Source organism: Miscanthus floridulus, chromosome 5 (genome assembly GCF_019320115.1).
Source record: "Miscanthus floridulus cultivar M001 chromosome 5, ASM1932011v1, whole genome shotgun sequence".
Taxonomy (NCBI): Eukaryota; Viridiplantae; Streptophyta; class Magnoliopsida; order Poales; family Poaceae; genus Miscanthus; species Miscanthus floridulus.
In genome coordinates, this window is record NC_089584.1 from 15,828,286 (window position 1) to 15,850,281 (window position 21,996).

Consider the following 21,996-nt stretch of genomic DNA (forward strand, 5'->3'; position numbering starts at 1 on the left):
TTGGTGGAAAAAAAGTACATGTAAATTGTAAAGTGAAATGAATTACAAGCATGTGACTGTCACTTCTTGGGTTGCTTTGTTTAGTATTTCACTATTATAATACTTCTTTCTGGGCTTGCTTTATTTGTAGGGCCATGAGGAATATCTTAAAGAAGCGCAATCATCTGAATCTTGCCCTTGGAACCAGATAAAAGGCCTTAAAGCTGTAGAACTTTGCAAAATACAGGGTCTTGAGTATGCCACCTACAGAGGATCTGGCGAAAGCTGCTGTAAATTAACCATTGAATTCGTTGATCGCAATTCCAGTGGATTTGGCAAAATATTTTTGATCACGTTGCGTGAGCTGGTTAACTTTCCAGATTTTCTTGTGGAGAGAACAAGGTATGAAGCTGCTATGGAGCGGAACTGGACCCACAGAGACAAATGCAAAGTTTGGTGGAGGGACGTAGAAGGACAGGTAGGAGGAACTTGGTGGGAGGGACGGGTGACGGCAGTAAAACCTAAATCACCTGATTTTCTTGAGAGTCCATGGGAAAAATATGTCATACAGTATAAGGAGGATCGTTCTTTTCACGCTCATAGCCCCTGGGAACTTCATGATACTGGCAATTTATGGGATCCATGGAAACATCCGCATATCGATCTCACGATTCGAGATCAATTGATATCAGAAATGGAAAATTTACAGGAAATGTCACACAGGGATCAGGTGAAGCCATTTGATTTTTAATCATCACACTTTTGCTACCATTTTTTCTGTGGTATTGATCAATTACAATATGAATTTATGGTTTTACAGGATCGTTATGGTGTTTTAAAGCTGGACAAGGTTGCAGAAAAGTCAGATTTCATCAACAGGTACTTCTAATATATTGTTTTCCAACAACTTTTCACTGAATTATGATTTGCAGGGCAATATTTGTTGAAGTTTTCTTCACAAAAGGTTGACAGAAAAAAATGTGACTTCATACTTCCTTTCTCTTTTATTCCTTTTTCTTTCATAATATATTCTTTTACATCAGATTATCTAGAATTTTAGGAGATACCATATACGGAGTACATTGCTTTGGGTTTTTTTTTCGCTCAGTACAAAGATTACAAATATCTGTTGTGTATTATTTACACTAATGTTATATCTAACAGTAATGCTCATCTTAACTGACTCCTGGCCATACAATTCATTCCCTAGGTTTCCTGTCCAATTTTCTATTGAGGTGATCAAGACAAGATTAGCAAACAATTATTACAGAACTCTGGAGGCTGTCAGACATGATACCACTGTGATGCTTTCAAATGCAGAATCTTACTTTTCAAAGATCAGTGAAATGACCAAAAAGACCCGCAAGCTCTCTGAGTGGGTCGACCAGATCTTTTCATCACTGTAGGTGACATTGCTTGATGCCTGATTGACAATTTCCCGTTTTGTTTCAGCAATTTTTTTGCCTCAGGCATCGATATGATTTTTACTGGTCCTACACTCCTACTGAGGCGTATTTAGAGAAATTAACCAAAGTAGTTCTCAGGGAGGAAAGTATTTCCGGTGTAGCTCCAACCAGTTAAACTAGTTGCTGATACAAAGTTCTATTTGCTAACACCTCTGACCATTTGATCTCCAGTTGTCAAGATAATGGTTCATCCAATTGGACATGAAACATTGGGGTTTTGTTAGAGAAGATGCTAAGGTGTAAAGCTGGTAGAGGAAATGCATTAACAGACAATTCATTTTGTACACTCAGCAATAAAAGGAGAAAGGAAATGTGCATCGTTTTCTGTGTTACATTTTGTGATGATACATGGTAACCATAATGGCCCTGTTTGGCATACTCCATATTCGGCTTGTTCGGCTTCTTTTTTTCAGCAGGAACAGTGTTTTTCTCTCACAACAATTCAGCCGGAACAGTATTTTTCAACCAGTTTCAGTCAAGTTTCAGACCAGCGAACGGGGCCAATATGGAAAATTAGTGACACTTTTTTCTGCGTGCCTAGGCATGCCTTTTATGTTATTTTTTTACATCTTTTTTGGTTGCTCCCTCCATCCTGAAATACAGAGTATCCAAGCCTTCAAAATTTGTCTTGGATTATAAGGGATTCTAGGTGAACTAACCTGTAACTTAGTTTAAAAATGCTACATTCACCTAAGTACCATTAATTTTCTATTATAATATGGTAAAATCAAGAAGGGTTACATTGTGTCATTTGGTTTATCATATATTATGTCTTAGAATTCCTAGGGTACCTCTAACGCAGTAGGTTGTCTTTGATTCAGCTTTTGAAAAGCTCTGCCCTCAACACTAACCAAATTAATGGAATCTGAAGCTGTCACCACCACCACCACCATCACCACCACATGACACAGATGGCTCTAACTGCCATGAGCGGATGAGCATTTAGATTTCAACGGTTTGAAATGCAAAGTCAAGTGAAATGCAGCGTCACTTGACCGTTGCCTTAAAAAAAGTGTTCCTTGTTGCTTGCTACAGAACAACACTTCTTCAAAAGGAGCCCCAGCAGCTTGCTTCCTTCCTCCCAACAATCCTCCGCTGCCTCCTTGATCCTAGCGGCCTCCTTCTCTGCTCCCAACAATCTTTCCCTACCTCCTTGTTCCTAACAGCCTACACAAATAGAGAAGCAAAATCAAAACAACTCAATACTCATATTTCTTAGTTCACATGGAGCCCTTAGAGGAAAGTTTTGGTAGGTTGCTCGCCACTTATCCTAGAAATCCAAGAGCAGGTAACACAAGCTTCCAACACATGCCAAATTTCGCACCCAACACTTTTAACCAGACTCAGTTCTCCACCCCACCACCACCATTCACTCTCATTATCCCCAACATAGTCAATTTACTCATGCCATGCACAACTTGAATCCCTTTGGTGGTGTAGGCAACCTTCAACAGTATGTCCAGTTTTCACCAAGTTATCAAGGTTTTCAACCACTACCCAACTTTGGCTTCTCAGGTGGAATGTTTGTAGGTCTTCACATGGCTCAGATTCATCAACCCCGCAAACACAAATAAGAGAGCTGGAGCAAGATGAAGAAAAGGAAGATTCAAGCGCCAGCAACCCGGATGAAGGAAGGAGGGCTATGAGAATTAATTACACCGAGGACGATAACCTACGCCTTGTAAGTCTTTGAATTAAGCATTCAGTAGATCCAATTCATGGCACAGATCAAAGCAGAGAGGCCTACTGGAACAAGATAGCAGAAGCATTCAATTCGGGCCTGGCTGAAGGTGCAAGAAGAAGGTCAAAGGGACAACTCAAAAGCCATTGGGGAAGAATTAATGCAGTTGTTACCAAGTTCAATGGGGTCTATGGTCGAATGACCTATTGTAGTGGGGAATCTGATGACATGTTGATGGACAAAGCATGTGCTACATTCAAAAGAGAAAACAAGAAAAAGCCATTTACACTTGAATATGTCTGGAAGATTCTGAGGAAGGAACCAAAATGATATATAAGTATACTTGGTATGGATTGTTCAAAGAAGAACAAAAGGACAAAAGTTGATGAATCTAGAGCATACACTTCATCTGACGAAGGGGAGACATTCAAAGAAGTGTTGCCAGAGGGGCAGAAGAAAGCAAAAGCTAGGATGAGTGGAAAAGGAAAGGGAAAGGTCATACCACAATCTCCCCTAGGCTCGCAGCCAGATGAAGACATGGTTTTGTTTCACGATGCTATGTTGAAGAGAGCAAGTGCACTAGAGAAAATAGCACAAGCATCAAAGGAACATGTTAGAATGGACAAGATAAAAAACTACATGCAACAGTTGGATAAGGATACTTCGAACATGAGTCCAGCAATACTGAAGCTGCATGAACAACTCTTACAGGGTCTAGCCAAGGAACTATTTCCATCTTCAGACAACTAAGCAGATCATTATGGATTAGTGTGTATTGTATGTGTTGTAGTAAATGTATGTGGCACTACCATTATGTATTAGTGCGTGGAATTTGTGTTGTACTACATGTATGTGGCACTACCTTTATGTATTAGTGCGTGGAATTTGTGTTGTACTAAATGTATGTGGCACTACTATTATGTATGATTTTTCATTATTGGTAATATCAATATTGGTTTGTACCTGTTTATGCAATGTGCCACCTGCTCTCCTTGTTCTCAAGATCAATGATATGATTCATGACAGAGAGACTCATAAACGTCTGCGGGCAGATCTAGTGGAACATATATGGCAAAAATTTAGTGGTCGGCAACCTTAGAGCATGTAATCTTTGCATGTATCGTTGTTATTTTTAGTTTTTTGTATTGTTGCTGTGAACCTAAATCAATGAAAAGTTCTATTTGTAACTTCAGTTAGATGTTAGACAGAAACAATAATGCAATGTCCAAAGCTACTATCACACAGCACCAAATCTATTAGACAGGGAGAGACAAACCATGCCTCCCGAAGGTGACGCAGCACGCGGCTTCGACGCACGACACCATGGATGCCCATGCCGCGATGTCCTCCTTCGGGCTGCCTCGTCCTCCTTGTTGCACGCCAACGTCACAGGGCCGGGGAGGGAATCCCGCGATGCGTGATTCTGGAGCAGATCGGGCGGCGCATGACGAAGAGGCGGTGACGCACAACGAGCAGAAGGCGGCCACCGCATGAGGGAGACGAGGCAGCGGCAGATGGGGAAGTGCAGGGGGCGCCGCACGAGGCTTAGATTGGCTGGATTTGGCGGATCAACGAACTCGGACGAGGAGTCGCAGCAGATCGGCGAAACGGAAGAAGAATGGGGAAAGAAGCCCGACTGAAGATATTGCATGAAGAAACCCCTGTCTCTTTTTTGTGTGTGTGGGTCCGGCAATCGAGCCGGGTACGGTTCTATCCATTGTGAGCTGAACAGTAAGACGTGTCATGTCGTTTGTGGAGCCCACGATCGAACCGACCCCGGTGCTGCACACTGCGGACGCTCTGCCACTACAGCTTGCATATAAAAGAGACATTGTTTGTTTTCTATTTTATCCCTAATACTATTATTGTTTTTTGAAATACTGAAGTACATAATTTTCTTCGCCTGTTCCTTTGGTCTGGTTTATTCATCTGGCAAGTAATTTTTTCTGCTTTCTGAATATTAAATTGGTAAGTAATCTTTTCCGCTTTCTGAATATTAAATTGGTATAAGTATTTTTTCCCGCTTTCTGAATATTAAAGTGTTATATCCGTTTTTTTCATCTGGTAAGTAATTTTTTTTCCATTTTCTGAATATTAAAGTGTTATCCGTCTGCCCGTGTTCCGTCCGAATAGTATCTTCTACATTTCTTTCGTCCGTCCACCGTCCTTCAATCTGTCTGGTTAATTTTCTTCTCCGTACCGCCCAGTTAATTTTTTTCTTTGTCCATCTGTCGCCTTCTGTTTTCCTATTCTTTGCTTTTTTTCCTGTTTCGTCCGCTTGGTCTAGCCTTTTTTTGCCACTACTTTTTGTTCCTTCTGCAGATTTCTTCTGATTTTTTTCTCTTTAATCTCCAACCACCCTAAAACGGAAGGGCTATCCCCCGGACGTTGCTCCCAAGCCTCCTCTGTCACGCACACAAACACAACTCTCGCACCTCCTTCGTCACAGGCATTCGTGGGAAAAAGCCGCACCACCAACGGCTTGCTCGCTCACGCCCAGGCATGCACAGGGAACACCCAAGCCTTCTCCATTTCACGCGCCTGCATGCATGCAGTAGCAGCGGCGGCACTAGCAGGCGGTGTATTGACCCACGACGGAGCCCTACTACCCTAGCAGCAGGCGGCTACGGCTGGTCGTTGTCCACTGGCCACTGGTGCCATTACAACATGTGTTCCCTCAAGGACTACTTTTGAAATATTCAAATAAAACACTTGCAACGTGTGTCTGAAACAAATAAAATATTTGAAACATGCACTTGAAACATTCGTGTATAACCGTAGCAGCATATGCAACATCTAGATCTACTTCTATAACATCCAAATGAAACACTTGCAATATAAGTCTGAAACACTTGAAACATATGCTTCAAACATACGTGTATTGCCATAGCAACATATGCAATGAAACACTAGAAACATACGTCTGAAACACCTAAAACACTTGATACATAGCCTTGCAACATGCGTATATTGTGATTGCAACATATGCAGTATCCTAGATTTACTTTTGCAACATCCAGAAGAAACACTTGAAATATAAGTTTGAAATGCCTAAAACACTTGAAACATGACGTCGCTGGTGGCCACAGCCTACCTGGTGAGGAACTACGGTAGCCAGCAATCTCAAGTCAGGGAGACGTCGCTCCGCGCGCTCATGCCGGTCAGTGTGGCCCATCACTCCTCTTGCGATTCTCCCACGCCTGCTCACGGCTCAGGCATGCGTCCATCACCGCAGCCCTGCTGCTTCTACTCCAAGTCGCTGCTCGCTTGGCCACAGTCGTCCAACGTCATCTGCTTGTGGGGGATGGGGGCACGGTAGGGCGGAATCAGCCTAGCTAGCGTGAGATGCAGGTGCAACGGCAGCGTCAGGAGTTGCTACTGCCTACTACTAGTGGTGGAGGGATGTCGGTCACCGGATTTGAACAGAGAAGAGAGAGGTAGCAGTAGACGGTGGAGATCAACCCGGTCGGCGTGAGTTGTAGGTCATGTGGTGACGGCGGAGTCTTTCCTTGGAAATTGAGAATGCCTTTTTGGCTCGGCATGTGCGTTGTGAGGTGGAGTGGGGGGTTGAGAGAGATGGGGGGTGGTCTGTTGCATAGGCCTAGGAGCCACATCCAGATGGACGGATGCCCATGGCCGAGCATTACCGATCCAAAAACATAAGTTATCAAACGAGGAAAATTCATGACCGGCCCTAAAACTTGGCATAGGGTGTTACCTAGGTTCATGTACTCTTAAATGTTATTTTTTATTCTCTAAATTGTGTTTCAGGTCTCACCTGGGTCCAAATAGAAATTAATCCTCTCTATACGCTGACGTGACAAGCTGAAAGCCCTAGTTTAGTTTTGGCTAATTGATAAAATCCATCGGACTAATCCTTGCATCTAAGTGTGTGACTAGATAGGATGGTCCAAGATCAAGTGTTGGAGCAAGATGAAGTCCATGGAGATTAAGATGGACATGTAATGATGGTGATCAAAGCTCTAAACTTGAAAAAGAAGAAAGAGAAAAATAAGATGGGCTCAAGGCAAAGGTATATTTGATAGGGCCATTTTGTTTTGCCACTCAAGACACCAAGTAGGTGTGAGTGAGTTTAGGATAGATAGCCATACTATGAAGAGGGGCAAAATTCATTTGTGAAATGTTGTTGTTAGAGTGCCACTAGATGTTCTAACTCATTGCATATACATTTAGATTCTAGTGAGTGCTAACACCCTTGAAAATGCTTTGAAAATATGTTATAACACACATGCACGTTAGTGATACACTTGGTGTTTAGCACATGTGAGCAAGCATGAAGAAGTTGGAGAAGAAAAGGAGGTGAAAATAGGGACCTAACCCTGCTGATGGCAGGACCAGACCCCATGACAGCGAGTTTGGTCTGTACCCTGTCCTTAGGCCAATGATGCAGCATTGTGACCAGACCGGCATGAAGGAGGCATCGGACCTAGGGCTAAGGGTCCGGTTGGTCGACTGCTCAGCGTAGTGGTGACATGGCGGCTCATGGTGGACCAGACCCTAGGTCAGAGTCTAGTCGTGAGCACCGAACCTAGTTCGTTCGTATTTTGGTGCTCAGGGAGCTCTCTATAAATGACCAGACTCACGTGGCACACATCGATCGGACCCTAGCCTCAGAGTCCAGTCCGAAGGTTTTGACCATTGGCGCGTGCGCTCGAACGCAGAGAAGGAGCGATTGGACCCTAGGGATCAGAGTCCGGTCTGGAGTAACTCAAGTGTGTAGCTGAGGTGACCGTTGGAGATCGATAGGCGAGCTTGAACATCGAGGACATGTGGCTTCATCACGTGCAGCAGACTCGGTCTGGACCAAACACTATGGGTCTGGTCGGTGGGTCCTGTCGACTTGTAGACAACTCATTGAGGGGCATAACGGTTGGATTTGTTTGGGGGCTCTATAAATTGACCTTGGCCGGCTTGGGCTCACTCTCTTGGCCATTTTTATTGAGAATACAACCTTGTGAGCCTAGCCAATCCTCTCTAACTCATCTTGCTTGATTGATTCATCATTTGGTGAGATTGGAGAGCATCCAAGTGCATTGCTTGAGTGATTGCATCTCAAGGCACTTGGTGATTATGTTTCACTGTGGATTTCTCTTATTACTCTTGGTGTTTTCTGGCACCTAGATGGCTTGGAGCAGCGATGATCGTTGAGCAGAGGGTGGTGTTTTTCTTTGGCTCTGATTGGTAGATTGTGAGGGGTTCTTGTGCCTTCCCCGTGGAAGATCATGAAAGACAACTCTAGTGGATTGTGCGTAGCTTGTGGATCCTCATCTTGTGTTGGTTGTGTGGCACCCAGTTGTGGGTTAGGCGTGTGCTGCCTATTAGCGTGTGAACCTCTAAGTGGGTGAATTGCTACAATGGGACTAGATTGTCGGCAAGCAAGTGAACCTCGGAAGAAAAATCATTGTGTCACATTGTCTTCCTTGGTATTCATTGGAATTCATTGATTGATCACTTGCCACGGCGGTATATCTCCCCTACCACTCCCTTGCATTGCATTTTGTATTTACCTTGTGTAGAGCTTGTGGTAGCTTAGCTAGTTGAGTAGCCTACTTTAATTAGTTGTAATTGGTTTCTGGCTAGCTCAACTAGTGTAGCAAGTAGAGACAGCCATCAAGTGATTAGAGATCATAACTTACTAGAATTGTTGGTAGGTGGCTTGCCTCTTGATTAGAGCTAGAGCAAAATGCTATTTCGCCATGTAGTGTACTACCCACTTGCTCTAGTGTATTTATAGAAAATTTTATAGGATATTCACCCCCTCTAGCCATTTAGGACCTTTCACACGCTGAATATGCATTGAAGTGATCCTAACACATGGGGCCCACTTGTCAGGTCCTTCACTCCTCCCTGTTTCTTCTCCTTTTCTCTCTCCTCTCTCTCGGCCTACATGTACAACCGCGGCGATGGCCACTTCCATCTTGGTGCTTCTCCCAACGCCCGTGCTACTCCCATGACTTGCTACACCACAACACACCTCATCACGCCCCCTTGCCCCTTCCCAGGCTCATCCACGCGTGCGCTAACGCTCACGGGTGCATCATGATCCATCGCTTGGGTGGCCACACCACCACCACCACCACCACCTCCCTCCTTTGTAGCAGCATCATCGCTCTGACAGCAGTGCGCATATAAGGCGCTATTTCCTAATGACACGGGTAGGGGCGTCGGTGCCACCGCCTAGGTGGTGGGCGACCAAGCTCACCGCATTGTTGTTCTAGAGGGTGGTCACCGTGTGGGCCCAAAGGTGGTGGCCACCATGGCCATCACGTACATGACGCATGTCCTGGTTGGGGTCCTTACGCCCATAGCACCCATCCGCTGAGACTCTCGCCGTTGATGCGCCTTTCCTAGCTAAGTTCCTCTCCTGCCTCCACATTGTGGTCACCATCGAGGCTCTACCAAGACGTGCCACGACATCGAGCTCCGTGTGGTGGCCGTGCTTGACTAGGCCATCGGCAGGGACATGCTAGGCATCGCGCTCGATGATGTCGGGGAGACCTCGATAGCGTCGGCAACGACGGTGAGAGACATAAGTTAAGAGATAAAGGAGAAGAATCAAAAGAGATAGAATGACTTGACAAGTGGGCCCCATATGTCGGGTCCACTTCAATGCACATTTAGTGTGCTACGTCAATGTACAGAGTGGGTTAAGACCCATTTGTATCTAGATGAGACCTAAAACCAAGTTTAAGGACCCAGAAAATAGCATTTTAAGAATAGATGGACCTGAATGACACCTCATGTCAAGTTTGAAGACCGGCCATGAATTTTCCTCTTATCAAAGGTTCAAAATTCATTTCAAGTTATAATTTACTAGCAAACGTGCCCATACATTGCAACAGGAACATACACACACCTTGTTGAATGGTCATATGAACGACCCCGTGGCTCAATAATTTATCTAGCAACCGTGTCATCCATTTCGATATATATTGCAATTGGAATTGAAACATGAGTTTTGAACTCATATGATTGCTTTCCTTTGAATTTTGAAGGCTAGAGATGCAATGCAACCCATTGGAATCACATATTCAAGTACATGTGTGCTCTCGATGGAGGATCAAGGCCTTGTTTGGATTTCGCTAGCTAAACTTTAGACATTTGGTTGTTTGATCCTAGCTAGTAGTTTATTGCAATGATTAGACCTAGACTAGAGTACCATTTCTTTTCTCGCTCCTCACACCTGCCTTATTTCATATGATAATCGCCCTCACATCCTCCCACTCCAAGCCACTCTCTCCTCCCTCCTCAAACATGTCTACTGTCCTTCTTCCTCCTCTGCCATATCATCTCCTTGTCACCACCCTTGTCAGTGCTTGGGTGTGGAGCTGTGCTAGGGTATGTTGTGGACCAGCGGGCAAGGACACAAGTGGCTAAGGCTGGCAGACCACAGCCAGAGTTAAACACGCAATGGACAAGGAGGTTGGCAGCTGGGATGGGTGTGGATCTAGGTCAACCAAACTTGATTCCTAGTGCGGGACACATGTGGTTAGATCTAGATGCATGGTGGAGGCAAGTGGTCCGGGATGACCAGCCCTGCCTTCTCTTCATGGGACGCCAGTGGCTGGGTGGAGACACATGATGGCGCAAGCAATGGCATGGGTGATAAGGAGAGGGAGACATAGGGATAGGGAAGTGAAAGTGCAATCAAGCCCTAATTGTGGATTTTGGTAATAATGACCACGCAATTAGAGAACTAATGAGATTTATCGAGATGACAAGCAGGGAATTTATATTCGAGGATATTACATGAAATGGAGGAGCCCCCAATTACAAATGTGGTGGACTCAAACTCAAAGAAGGTTTAAATTCTTTTATATTTTGAATTTGAGTATAGGAAAAGCCATACTATAAAGGGAGACACAATGCTTAAGCTAACATGTGCTACAAGTGTTCAATCTTATACATACATCCTCAGTTACTCAGCCAAGATAGCCAACACTTCACCCTTACCCTTGCTGTCTTGCCTGGTGTGGCAGTGCCACACCTGAAGAGAGGGACTGCCACACTTGAGCCACGACACTATCGTGACTTAAGTGACCATTGGGGCTGGGGGTATTTATACCCTTCCCCTTCCTCCCCAACATCTCTCTTCTTCTCCCTACTCATTCAGGTCACCCAAGAATAGAAGAGTGCCCTTTCCTCTCTCCTCCATTGGTGACCTTGAGCTCCCAAGCATTCTCCCTTGATTTCCCATCAATCCTTGAGAGAAAAAGGTCCCAAACTCAATTAGAGAGCAGATTCTTTGATTCCCCAACTCAAAAGAGCACTTGGTTCACGTTTTAGCCAACGGTTGTGTATATTACTCTTGGATCTTGGCTCCTAGCCGGTTAGAGCATCGCCCGTGGAGCTTGCCAACTTATGTGGTAGCCCCGAGAGGTTTGTAACCATCTCTTGAAGCTAGTAAACTCACCCCTCATCTCAAGAGTTGAGTCTCTTGACTTGAGAATGAGGAAGTGTTGCAAAGCCCTAAGCCTTAGTGGCTAACATCAACAACGTGGACATAGGCAAGCCTTGGTGGTGAGCCGAACCATGGGATAAATCATTGTGTCACTTTGTGCTTGATTTACATTATTTGCATTTTATATCATTGTTGAGGTGATTTCTAGGGTTTGTGGTTGATCTACTTGTGTGTGGTGTTCCTACCACTTCTAGCTCTCAATCTGTGACTCTCATACCTGCAGTAAGCTAAGGAATTTCACTGATCTAAGTTTCTATTCACTGATTTTGAACTGACTCGAAGTTGTCTGTAGGTGCGGCAGTGTCGCTGTTTTGGCCCGGCAATGCCGCTATCCAGCAGTGCCGCATGTTGAATTTGATAAAAGTTTGAGTGTTTGTTTTAATAGGCCTATTCACCCCCTCTAGGCTAACCAAAGATCCTACAAGTGGTATCAAAGCCAAGTTACCTCATGTGCGCTTCACCACATGAGATATGGAGCCTAAAGGAGGAACTAGTGGCGTGAAGCCGGTGGATGTCGACACAAACAATAGCAAGTTGAGCGCGTCAACCACAAGCAACACTACGCTACCGCATCTTGAGGCTACCGATGCTGAAAGAGCTCTCAATGATAATGAGTGAAGAAGAAGGAAGGAGGCAAGAAAGCTCAAAAGAGAAGCAAGAGAGAAGAAGGAGGAGGAGTGGTTAGAAGAAAAGAAGCAAAGAAAAGAAGAAAGAAAGCTCAAAAGAGATGCAAGAAGAAAAAGAAGAGAAGCTAGGAAGAAGAAGAAAGAAGAAGAGAAGGCAACAAATGCATCATCAAGTGATATATCAAGTAGTTCTAAAGATGGAGATGATGATGAGTCATATCAAGTGTCAAAGGGGGACAAGAAGGAGAAGAAGGGCAAGGCCGACAACAACAAATATGCTACCATATCCTTTAACTATTCTTCTATACCTATGACTAACCATGATCGAAGGTCTTTCATCAATGTGCCTGCGGGCAAGCTACCTCATTTCAATGGGACTAACTTTGCCAAGTGGAAGAACTTGATGAGAGCCTATCTTATAGGTCTTCACCCTGACATTTGGGAGATTGTTTGCAATGGATTTGAGCCACCGGTTGATCCCAAGAACCCAGAGATGAGAATCATTCATCTCAATGGTTAAGCCACAAGTGTGTTGCTTAGTGCTTTGGATGGTGATGAGTACAATAGAGTGATTAGGGTTGATGTTGTCAAGCAAATAGGGGACACTTTACACCTAGCACATGAAGGGGTTAACAAAGTGAGAAAGGCAAGAATTGATTTGTTGATGTCAAAGCTCAACCGGTTTGTAATCTTGGATGGAGAGGGGCCATAAGAAATGTTTGATAGGTTGATGACAATGGTGGGCAAGATTAGAGGCTACAGTTGTGATGAGCTAGATGATCACAAAGTTGTCAAGACCATGTTGGAGGCTTATTCACCTAGAAATGAGACCATAGTGACTCTAATTAGAGACAAAAAGTTTGAGTACTTCACACCAAATGATATACTTGGGAGGATCTTGACCTTTGACATGCAAAGAGAAGAAGCAAATGAGAGAAAGAAGCTTGGAGAATTGCAAGCAAAGCTAGAAGGCATCAAGATCAAAGATGTAGCTCTCAAGGCCAACAAATCAAGCAAGCAAGGCTCTACAAACAATTCCAAGATCAACAAGCAAGCTTCAACTAGCAAGCCCAAAGCAATCAAGCAAGTCCAAGAGAGAGTAGAAACCACATCATCCTCAAGTGAAAGTGAAAATGATGATGATCAATATGAGAAGGTTGATGATGTCACTCTCTTTATAAAGAGGTTTCACAAGGGGCTAAAGAAGCAAGGCTACAAGGTAGTGAAGAGAAACTTTCTAAACAAGAAAAAGAGGACATGCTATAATTGTGGTAGCACTGATCACTTCATTGCCAAGTGTCCATATGAGATCAAGAACAACAAATACAAGAAAGAGGATAAGGCCAACCGTAGGAAGAGCAAGAAGAACATGGGAGAGGCTCACATTGGGCATGAATGAGACTCAACTAAAGAGAGCACAAGTGAAGAGGATAAGAAGGTTGCAACCGTTGCTATTCACAAGTCATCCCCTACACCAAGGCTCTTCAACAACATATCCGATGGTGACTACTACTCCCCTCACATTTGTCTTATGGCAAAATGTGAGAAGGTAAAATCCAAATCGAAGGCCAAATATCCACCTCCTAGTGATATCTCTAGTAGTGATATTAGTGATTGCTCTAGTGATGATGAATCTAGTGATGAAGAAATAAATATGATAACTAAAAATTTGGATGGAAAGACCAAATTATTCATCACTAAGATAATAGAGGAATTAGAGAGTGTCTAAGCCGAGCTACAATCTAGAGAAGAGACTCTTATCCAACAAGAGGATCTCTACATTGTAAGCAAAAAAGCTCTTGCATTAGAGAGGAGTGAGGTGAAATCATTGCGCAAGGCTTTGGCCAAAGAGCAAGAGGACCATGCCATTACAAAGAAAGCAAATAAAGCTCTCAAGAAAAGGTATTGACTTAGATGAAAAGCATAAAGAACTTGAGATGCAATATAACATTCTTTGGGATAGCAACTCACATCTCCCGAAGGCAAAGGAAACCTCTACTCCCTCCACTAGTCAAGGTTGTGAAAAATGTCTTAATCTTGATATGAATGCCTATACCACTAATCTTGCAAACAAGAAGGCTATGAGAAAAGAGATTACTAGGCTCAATGAAATCATTGGAAAAGGATGGATGGGTGAGACCCAATCCAATGATAAAAAGAATGATGAATCAAAAAAGCCACAATTCAAGTAAGGAAGGCATCCCTCAATCAAGCATGGGCTTGGACACACAAAAGGAGCCAAGACAAATGGAAGAAGGATAGTGAATGACTATGAGTGTGTGCAGTTTGAGAGGAAGGGCAAAATTGGTACAGATTAGCCTGCACAGACCGCGACAGTGCCATGGTGAAGGGCGGCAGTGCCGCGCCCTGCAAAAATGGGAAGGCTACCAATTCTGTTCCTAATCAAACTAAGCCCAAGAAGGTGTACCAGTAGAAATAGGTTTTCCAAAAGCCTAAGGAATCAATATGTGGCAACAAGAACAAGTATGCATATCAACCAAAGACCTATGTACCTCGACAAAGTTTGACATCATGCTTTGTTTTGAAGAACAACGACAGTGCAAGTGTTTCATACTTAACAAGAAACCCAAAACATCGAAGTTTGCACCTAAAGTTAATGAAGGTTTTCTTCTTGGTTATGGATCAAATGAGCATGCCTACCGTGTCTTCAACAAAACCTCTGAGAGAGTTGAGATTATGGTAGATGTGACATTTGATGAATCTAATGGCTCTCAAGTGGAGCAAGTTGATTCAAGTGTTGTAGGAAAGGAGGATCCACCATGTGAAGCAATCAAGCAATTGGCTATTGGTGATATTAGCCCACAAGAAGATGAAGTCACTGAAGTGGAGGTTCCTCAAGTTGCTGCTGCACCTATTTTTGCTAACATACCTGATGCTAAATAGCAACAGACACCTACTACAATACCTGCATGCGACAGTGCCACACCTTCACAGTCAGCAGCAGCTGATTAGACTCCAGCTCGTGAACAAGGCAAGGTTGGTTTCTCAAGGTTTCACTCAAGTAGAGGGCTTAGACTTTGAAGAAACATATACACTGGTGGCAAGACTTCAAGCAATTCGAATGCTTCTAGCCTATGTCGCTCATCACAACTTCAAGCTATACTAAATGGATGTGAAGAGTGTGTTTCTCAATGGCCCTATTCAAGAACTTGTCTATGTTGAGCAACCATTGGGCTTTGAAGATCACAAGTTTCCCAACCATGTCTACAAACTCCAAAAGATGCTCTATGGGCTTAAGCAAGCACCAAGAGCATGGTATGAATGCCTTAAGAAATTCTTGCTTAAACAAGGCTTTGAAATAGGCAAAGCCGATCCTACCCTTTTCACTCACAAAGTTGGTAAAGATATATTTGTGTGCCAAATATATGTTGATGACATAATATTTGGTAATACTAATCATTCTTTTTGTGAGGAATTTAGTAGGATCATAACCAAGAGATTTGAGATGTCCATGATGGGTGAATTAAAGTTCTTCCTTGGATTTCAAATCAAGCAAGTGAAGGATGGAACTTTTATTAGCCAAACAAAGTATACCCATGATATGCTCAAGAAGTTTGACATGATGAATGCCAAGCTTATCAAAACTCCCATGCCAACCAATGGACATCTAGATCTTAATGATGAAGGGAAAGCTGTGGATACTAAGGTATATCGCTCTATGATCAGCTCTCTACTTTATTTGTGCGCATCTAGACCCGATATTATGCTTAGTGTGTGCATGTGTGCTAGATTTTAAGCTAACCCAAAAGAATGCCACTTAGTGGTCGTTAAGAGAATCTTGAGATTTTTAGTACACACTCCTAACCTGTGCTTGTGGTATCCTAAGGGCTCGAAGTTTGATCTACTTGGGTATTCGAATTCTGATTACGCCAGTTGCAAAGTAGATCAAAAAAGCACCTAGGGGATATGTCAATTCCTTGGATGGTCCCTAGTGTCTTGGAGTTCTAAGAAGCAAAATTGTATAGCCCTTTCCACTGCCGAGGCCGAGTATATTGCAGCCATTGCATGTTGTGCTCAACTACTTTGGATGAGGCAAACCCTTCAAGATTTTGGATGTCACTTCACCAAAATCCCACTCTTGTGTGACAATGAAAGTGTCATAAAACTCGCCAACAATCTCATAAGCCACTCAAGAACTAAGCATATAGACATCCGACATCATGTCTTGAGAGACCATGAAACCAAAGAAGATATCAAAATTCACCATGTGAGCACCGAAAGGCAACTAGCCGATATCTTCACTAAGCTACTCAATGAGTCATGGTTTTGTGCTTTGTGTAGTGAGCTAAATATACTTGATTCTTGTAACATTGTTTGAACTATAGCACACCTTGATTGATAAACTAGCATGGATAGAAGAAATGAATTGTAAAAGTTTAAATATTGTGCTTCAAAATGATTTATCATAAGAAACAAGTGCTTTATGATCATTGTTTGTATTGATTGTCTGTTGCTGATCATAGTGTGCTTAAGATATGTGTCCATATCCTATATATAGAGGTATTTAGTTAGTAGCTATGTCGCGCCTGCCCTACGGCAGTGCCGCGTGTGGACTGCAGTAGTGCCGTACTTTGAATTTCAATCGAAATTCAGCCCACAATGGCTATCACTGTGGTGGCCCATATCTTTACCCTCTTTACCTGTTGGCCTATGGTAACCCTCTCTCTCCCTCATTACCCATCGCCGTGCTGCCCTCTCTCTATCGCTAGCCAGCATCATCGCCCTGCGCCACTACCACTGTTCAGCAGTGCCGCGGCCACCACCAGCCTTCCCCTTGTCACCGGTGGCTGCTAAAGCTCTTGGGCGCAGCCATTTCATCTCTTTCCTCCCCAAATCCACAAAAACCAAGGTGCAACCCTAATTCTTTCCGATCTATGCAATGTGTTAATTCTAGTTATCTTGGATGGTTGATTGGAAGGCATATAATAGTTTGGATGTGCTTTGAGGATTGATTAAAGTAGAAATCGTGATTCAACCTTGGAGCCAAATTAACTATTGTGGCAGTGCCGCACCCTTAGCGTGGCAGTGTCGCACCTCTATAGCAAAGCTGGCAGTGCTAAACTCTTGGTTCGATGGTTGACTCACTTTATCTATTTTACTCAGCTCCCAATGCTAAGATTCATGATTTGTTGGGTTCATAAACCCAGGGTCCCCAATGGACCCACGTCCATATAAAACTCGGCCCAGCAGGCGGCGCAACGATAGCACATGCCTAGGCTGGCCTAGATACACAATAACAGGCCAAGACCATGATTCGGTCCCCGATCGGCACCTTCGACCTCTAGGGGCAGGCTCCACACTCGCCGACCTCTGGGTCGCGGGCTCGGCCTCGCTCGACCCCTAGGTCATGGGCTCTGCCTCTCCTAACCGTCATCCGCTCCGCTCGTTACCAGCAAACTCTTTGTAGTTACCATGAAAGAAACATTAAGGGGGGATCCTTGAGATTGGTGATCTCATACTTAGGAGGACCCAGTCCACCAAGGACAAACATAAGCTCTCTCCACCATGGGAAGGACCATACGTGGTGGCTAAGGTGATCCGACCAAGCGCCTACCGGCTGAAGGACGACAATGACAACGTTCTCACCAACACATGGAACATCGAACAGTTATGTTGTTTCTTTCCCTAAAGCTCAGTCTTACCGTTTATTTCCATTCAATGTTTGCTCCTACAGCACCCCAGCCCGAGCACTCTTGGCCGGGGTCACGGGGGTACGATACCACCCTCCTTTTTTACTATCATGTACTAATACTTTTTGCCCAGACGAAAGGGCGTCGCCCAAACAAAAGGGCATTCTATTCCTTTGATTACCCTACGTAACTTGCGCTTTAACCTCCTGACTGATCACACCCCGCCACGACCTATGGTTAAGAGCAGCTGAGCCTCGTGAGCCACGCTTGGGTTCTTAAGGTTGCAGCCTACGGGTCAATGGGCAGGTGCGAAAAAGAAAGGACAAAAAACAAAGCTACGCAAGGGTAAAAACAAGGGCGGATGGGACAAGCTTCCCCTCACGAGTGATTTCATCACAAAACAAACTTAAAATATTCATAAATGTAAAACTATTCACATGGGGGCTCCCCCATGAACCCATGTTTTACATAAACTGACTATTTCTACTCTAATTCCATTATGACCCCCTGGCTACGTTGGCTGATGATGCGATTGACGAGGATGAAGGTAGCTCGGCTATGGTCGGAACAACATTCGACTCGGTTGGGGGTGGGACGATGCTTGCCTCTAACTCGGCCTTCGCTACCTTCGTAGGCTGGACGATGTCTTCCCAGCACACATCTGCAGCCATGGTCAAACAATGAGCCTCCATCACCCACTGCACGGTGACCTGCTCTGTCTTGCCTGACCCCTTGAGTTCATGGCCGGTGGGCTGGCCAAGGCCCACCACTACTATGACCTAGGCATGAGAAATCAAGGTGCAACCACATGCAAACGACCCTCCACCTTCCCAGGTAGGGTTTGGTGGGGCCCACCGACAGAATCTCCATTGAGGAGAGGCCAACTGGTCACTTGAGTCAATCGGATGGCTCAGGCGTCTGCTGAGAGATAGGTAAGGAGTAGTGGGATGCCCCATGCAGGTTATGCCGACTCCGTCATGAACGATGGGCCCAGATTCCACATGGACATATCCGATAGGAGCTCCTTGAACCCATCACTTGAGCTGTCAAGGTAACTTTACCAACCCCCGTTCTACTTTCCCAGTGTGTGATGATTCATTCATCCATTCTCATACATTCATCCATACATTCATCCCATACATCCAAGCATTGCATATGCAATTGTTGCATCACAACGCTTCGTATCGCGTCACGAAGCGGTAGTCGTCTCATTCGATATGAGCGATGACCGACCAGGGTTCGAAGGCCGGCCAATGAAGGGCTTGAGGCTGCCTCGCGTCCAACAAAGCCAGGGAAGAAAACATAGATGAGCCCTAGTGACCTTTGCCCGATCCTCTTAGAAGCGGACAGGGTCATCTTGACCTTCTCATTCGATCCTGACCTCGAGCCATGCCCATAGAATCTTCATCAAGAGGAGGCCAGCGGGCCACCTGAGTCAATCTCCAGAACGGCTCAAGCATCTATCGAGAGGTGGGTTAAGGAGTAGTGGAGTGCCACATGAGGGCTATCCTGACTCCGTTATGAATTACGGACTCAGATTCCACTCAGACATGCCTGTTAGTGAGCTCACGGAGCGCATCAATCGAGCCATCGAGGCAAGCGACGTTAGCTCAACCCCTCTGGTTGCAGAAACCGTAGATGTAGTGATGCACAAAACTCGATCAACCCCTACTAAGCCCAACGAGGCTTAGGGGCTCAGGCTACCTGACCCTGACTCAGGAGTCTAGCCGACCGCACAGGTTGCGAACAAAGTGGACATGGGCGAACACCCCAACTGGAAGAGACACAAGAGTCCACAACCCCAACTCAACCTTTGATCGACTCCCCAGTTGGCCATAAGCTCGGGGGCTACACCCATCGGGTGCGCTCACGCATGCCCGGTGGAAAATGGATTACCAACGAGTCTCTTCCTCATGTGCTAGGCGCCTATGTCTACACGCCGCACCTCCGCGGCCTTTCTAGTCCCTTCCTCAGGGGCTAGGTGCCAATATCCCTCTGGCACGCCTCTACGCCCTTCGCTAGTCCTTCCCTCGGTGGCTGGGTGCCCATATCCACTTTGCGCACCTCCACGGCCTTTGCTAGTCCTCCACATAGAGGCTAGGTGCCTAAATCCTACTCGGTTACCCTACGTGGTACAACAAACCAAGGGGCAAAACATCGAAGTTCCAATAACAGACCCTTAACGACTTCACAGAAGTCCCAAAAGGGCTTGGGGGCTTCTGTTGGGTTCATAAACCTAGGGTCCCCAATGGTCCTGCTTCCCTACAAAACTCAGCCCAGTAGGCGGCGCAATGATAGCACACGCCTAGGCCGGCCTAGATACACAATAACAGGCCAAGACCATGATCCGATCCCCGACCGGCACCTCCAACCTCTGGGGGTAGGCCCCACACTCGCCCGACCTTTGGGTCATGGGCTCCACCTCGCCTGACCCTTTCTTCAATCAAGGATATGTCAGACCTCTGCTCGCTGCTCTTTCCCGACCGAGGATGCCCGCTCGGTGTGGGCCTAGGGAGTAGGCAGAGTAGATAAGGTAAGGCGCTCAAGTCAACTGCAATACCGAGGATCGTACCCTACTATACCCTATGCACCTACAAGACAGTGCCTCTAGGTTATGATAGATGGACACTATACAACCTTCTAGACACGTTAGACCACAAACAATATTATGGGCGCCGACATTTGCTATACCAGATGAACACGGTAGAGCCTGCCAGATGCATCTAGGCATAAACAGTATTGTGGGCACTGGCAGCCATCTCATACCCGATGGCGTGAGCAACAAGACTAGGCAGCACATGTATACACTTTCTCCCTTTCTCTCTGACTTGTAAGGCCATCCCTTTCAACTATAAAAAGGGATGCGCTCTCTCCTAAAAAATGATGCTGTCTCTCTCTCGAAGACTCTCTTGATGACTCGAGAACACAATAGTTCAACAAGCTTTAGAGACACACAAAGCATACGCTCCATATACTTAGCATACGTTAGAGCTCCCGTCACTCTCGGCCACTCGGTTCAGAGTCCGACCGGGCCTCTAACACCCCTTCTTATTCCTTACTCGTTTGTAACCCCATAGCAAACTTTGAGCACTTGGGCTCATGAATAAAGTCACTGACTGGCCTCAACTGGATATAGGGCCCGTTGCCTAAACCAATATAAATCCTATATTATTGAGTGCTAGGCCACATCTAATCACAACGCACGACAAAACTACAAATATTTATTTATTGGCCAAATTTCACATCGACATGATTACTTGGCTTTCTCTCAATCATATCTAGAGAATCAATGACATAGACATGTTTATGCTTGCTGAGATTGTATAGTGGGCTAGGAGTTAAATTATAAAGTAAGATCAGTAGATAAGAAGATGCAAAATGCAGTCTTGGTGAAACAGCTGGTGCAGCAGTGCCACTCCCAAGCACGGTAATGACACACGTCTGGGGGTAGTACCACATCAACTGCTTCCCTCGCTTGCACGTTGACTCTTCTTGAGTACTTAACTTGCTTTATAAGGTAACTTCTACTCTCCATTTGTATAGTTCCTCATATTGGTCTGTGTTTTTGCGTAGATGGCCTCCGAAGGTGAAGATGACCGGAGGGGGAAGAGGAAGACGACAAAGCCTTGTGACAAGCAGATGTCTCATCATGGTCATGGCAGAACCATAGGGGGCAGCAACAATGCAGTTGGAAGAAGGGAGGCTAGTGATAGGGGGAGGAGAGATCAGTTGATCCAAGATGAGGAGAACTTGGAGAGGGCTAGTCGCACCATTCCTTTAGGTGCTTGCCCTGATACTCCACCTCACCTTGAGGAGTTTGATAGGAGTTACATCAGAGAGTATTCTAAGGAGGTGATTATGAGGTGTCCCATTGACACACGTGCTCATCCCATGCTCAATTATGTGGGAAAGCTAAAGATGGTGGAAGAAGTACATGAGAACAATCCTTATAAGCAGCCAAAGGATTTGGGGATAGACTACCTGTTTTGGAATGAGTTTCATTCCAACTTCTATGCCTCTACAATCTTCAACTCCAAGAAATCTAGGATTGTCAAGATGCAATATGTTGACTGGGAGGAGATTAAGGAGAAGAATGAGCCAGAATTCAACA

At 44.9% G+C, this 21,996-nt stretch overlaps 1 protein-coding gene across 3 annotated transcripts in view; it reads left to right on the forward strand.

Moving 5' to 3' along the window:
* LOC136449583 (uncharacterized) overlaps positions 1-4,076 on the forward strand; it is a 38,699-nt gene extending 34,623 nt beyond the window's left edge. For 2 of the 3 annotated variants that reach the window (XM_066449637.1, XM_066449638.1), the window contains exons 21-24: positions 131-709; positions 800-858; positions 1,190-1,381; positions 2,976-4,076. In XM_066449637.1, the coding sequence (XP_066305734.1) occupies positions 131-709; positions 800-858; positions 1,190-1,381; positions 2,976-3,138 (993 nt within the window). In that variant the 3' untranslated portion in view covers positions 3,139-4,076. Of the gene's footprint in view, positions 1-130; positions 710-799; positions 859-1,189; positions 1,382-1,616; positions 1,765-2,975 lie in introns of those variants that run through there. The other variant, XM_066449639.1, reaches the window with a different exon arrangement.
* The last annotated feature ends 17,920 nt before the right edge of the window (positions 4,077-21,996 follow it).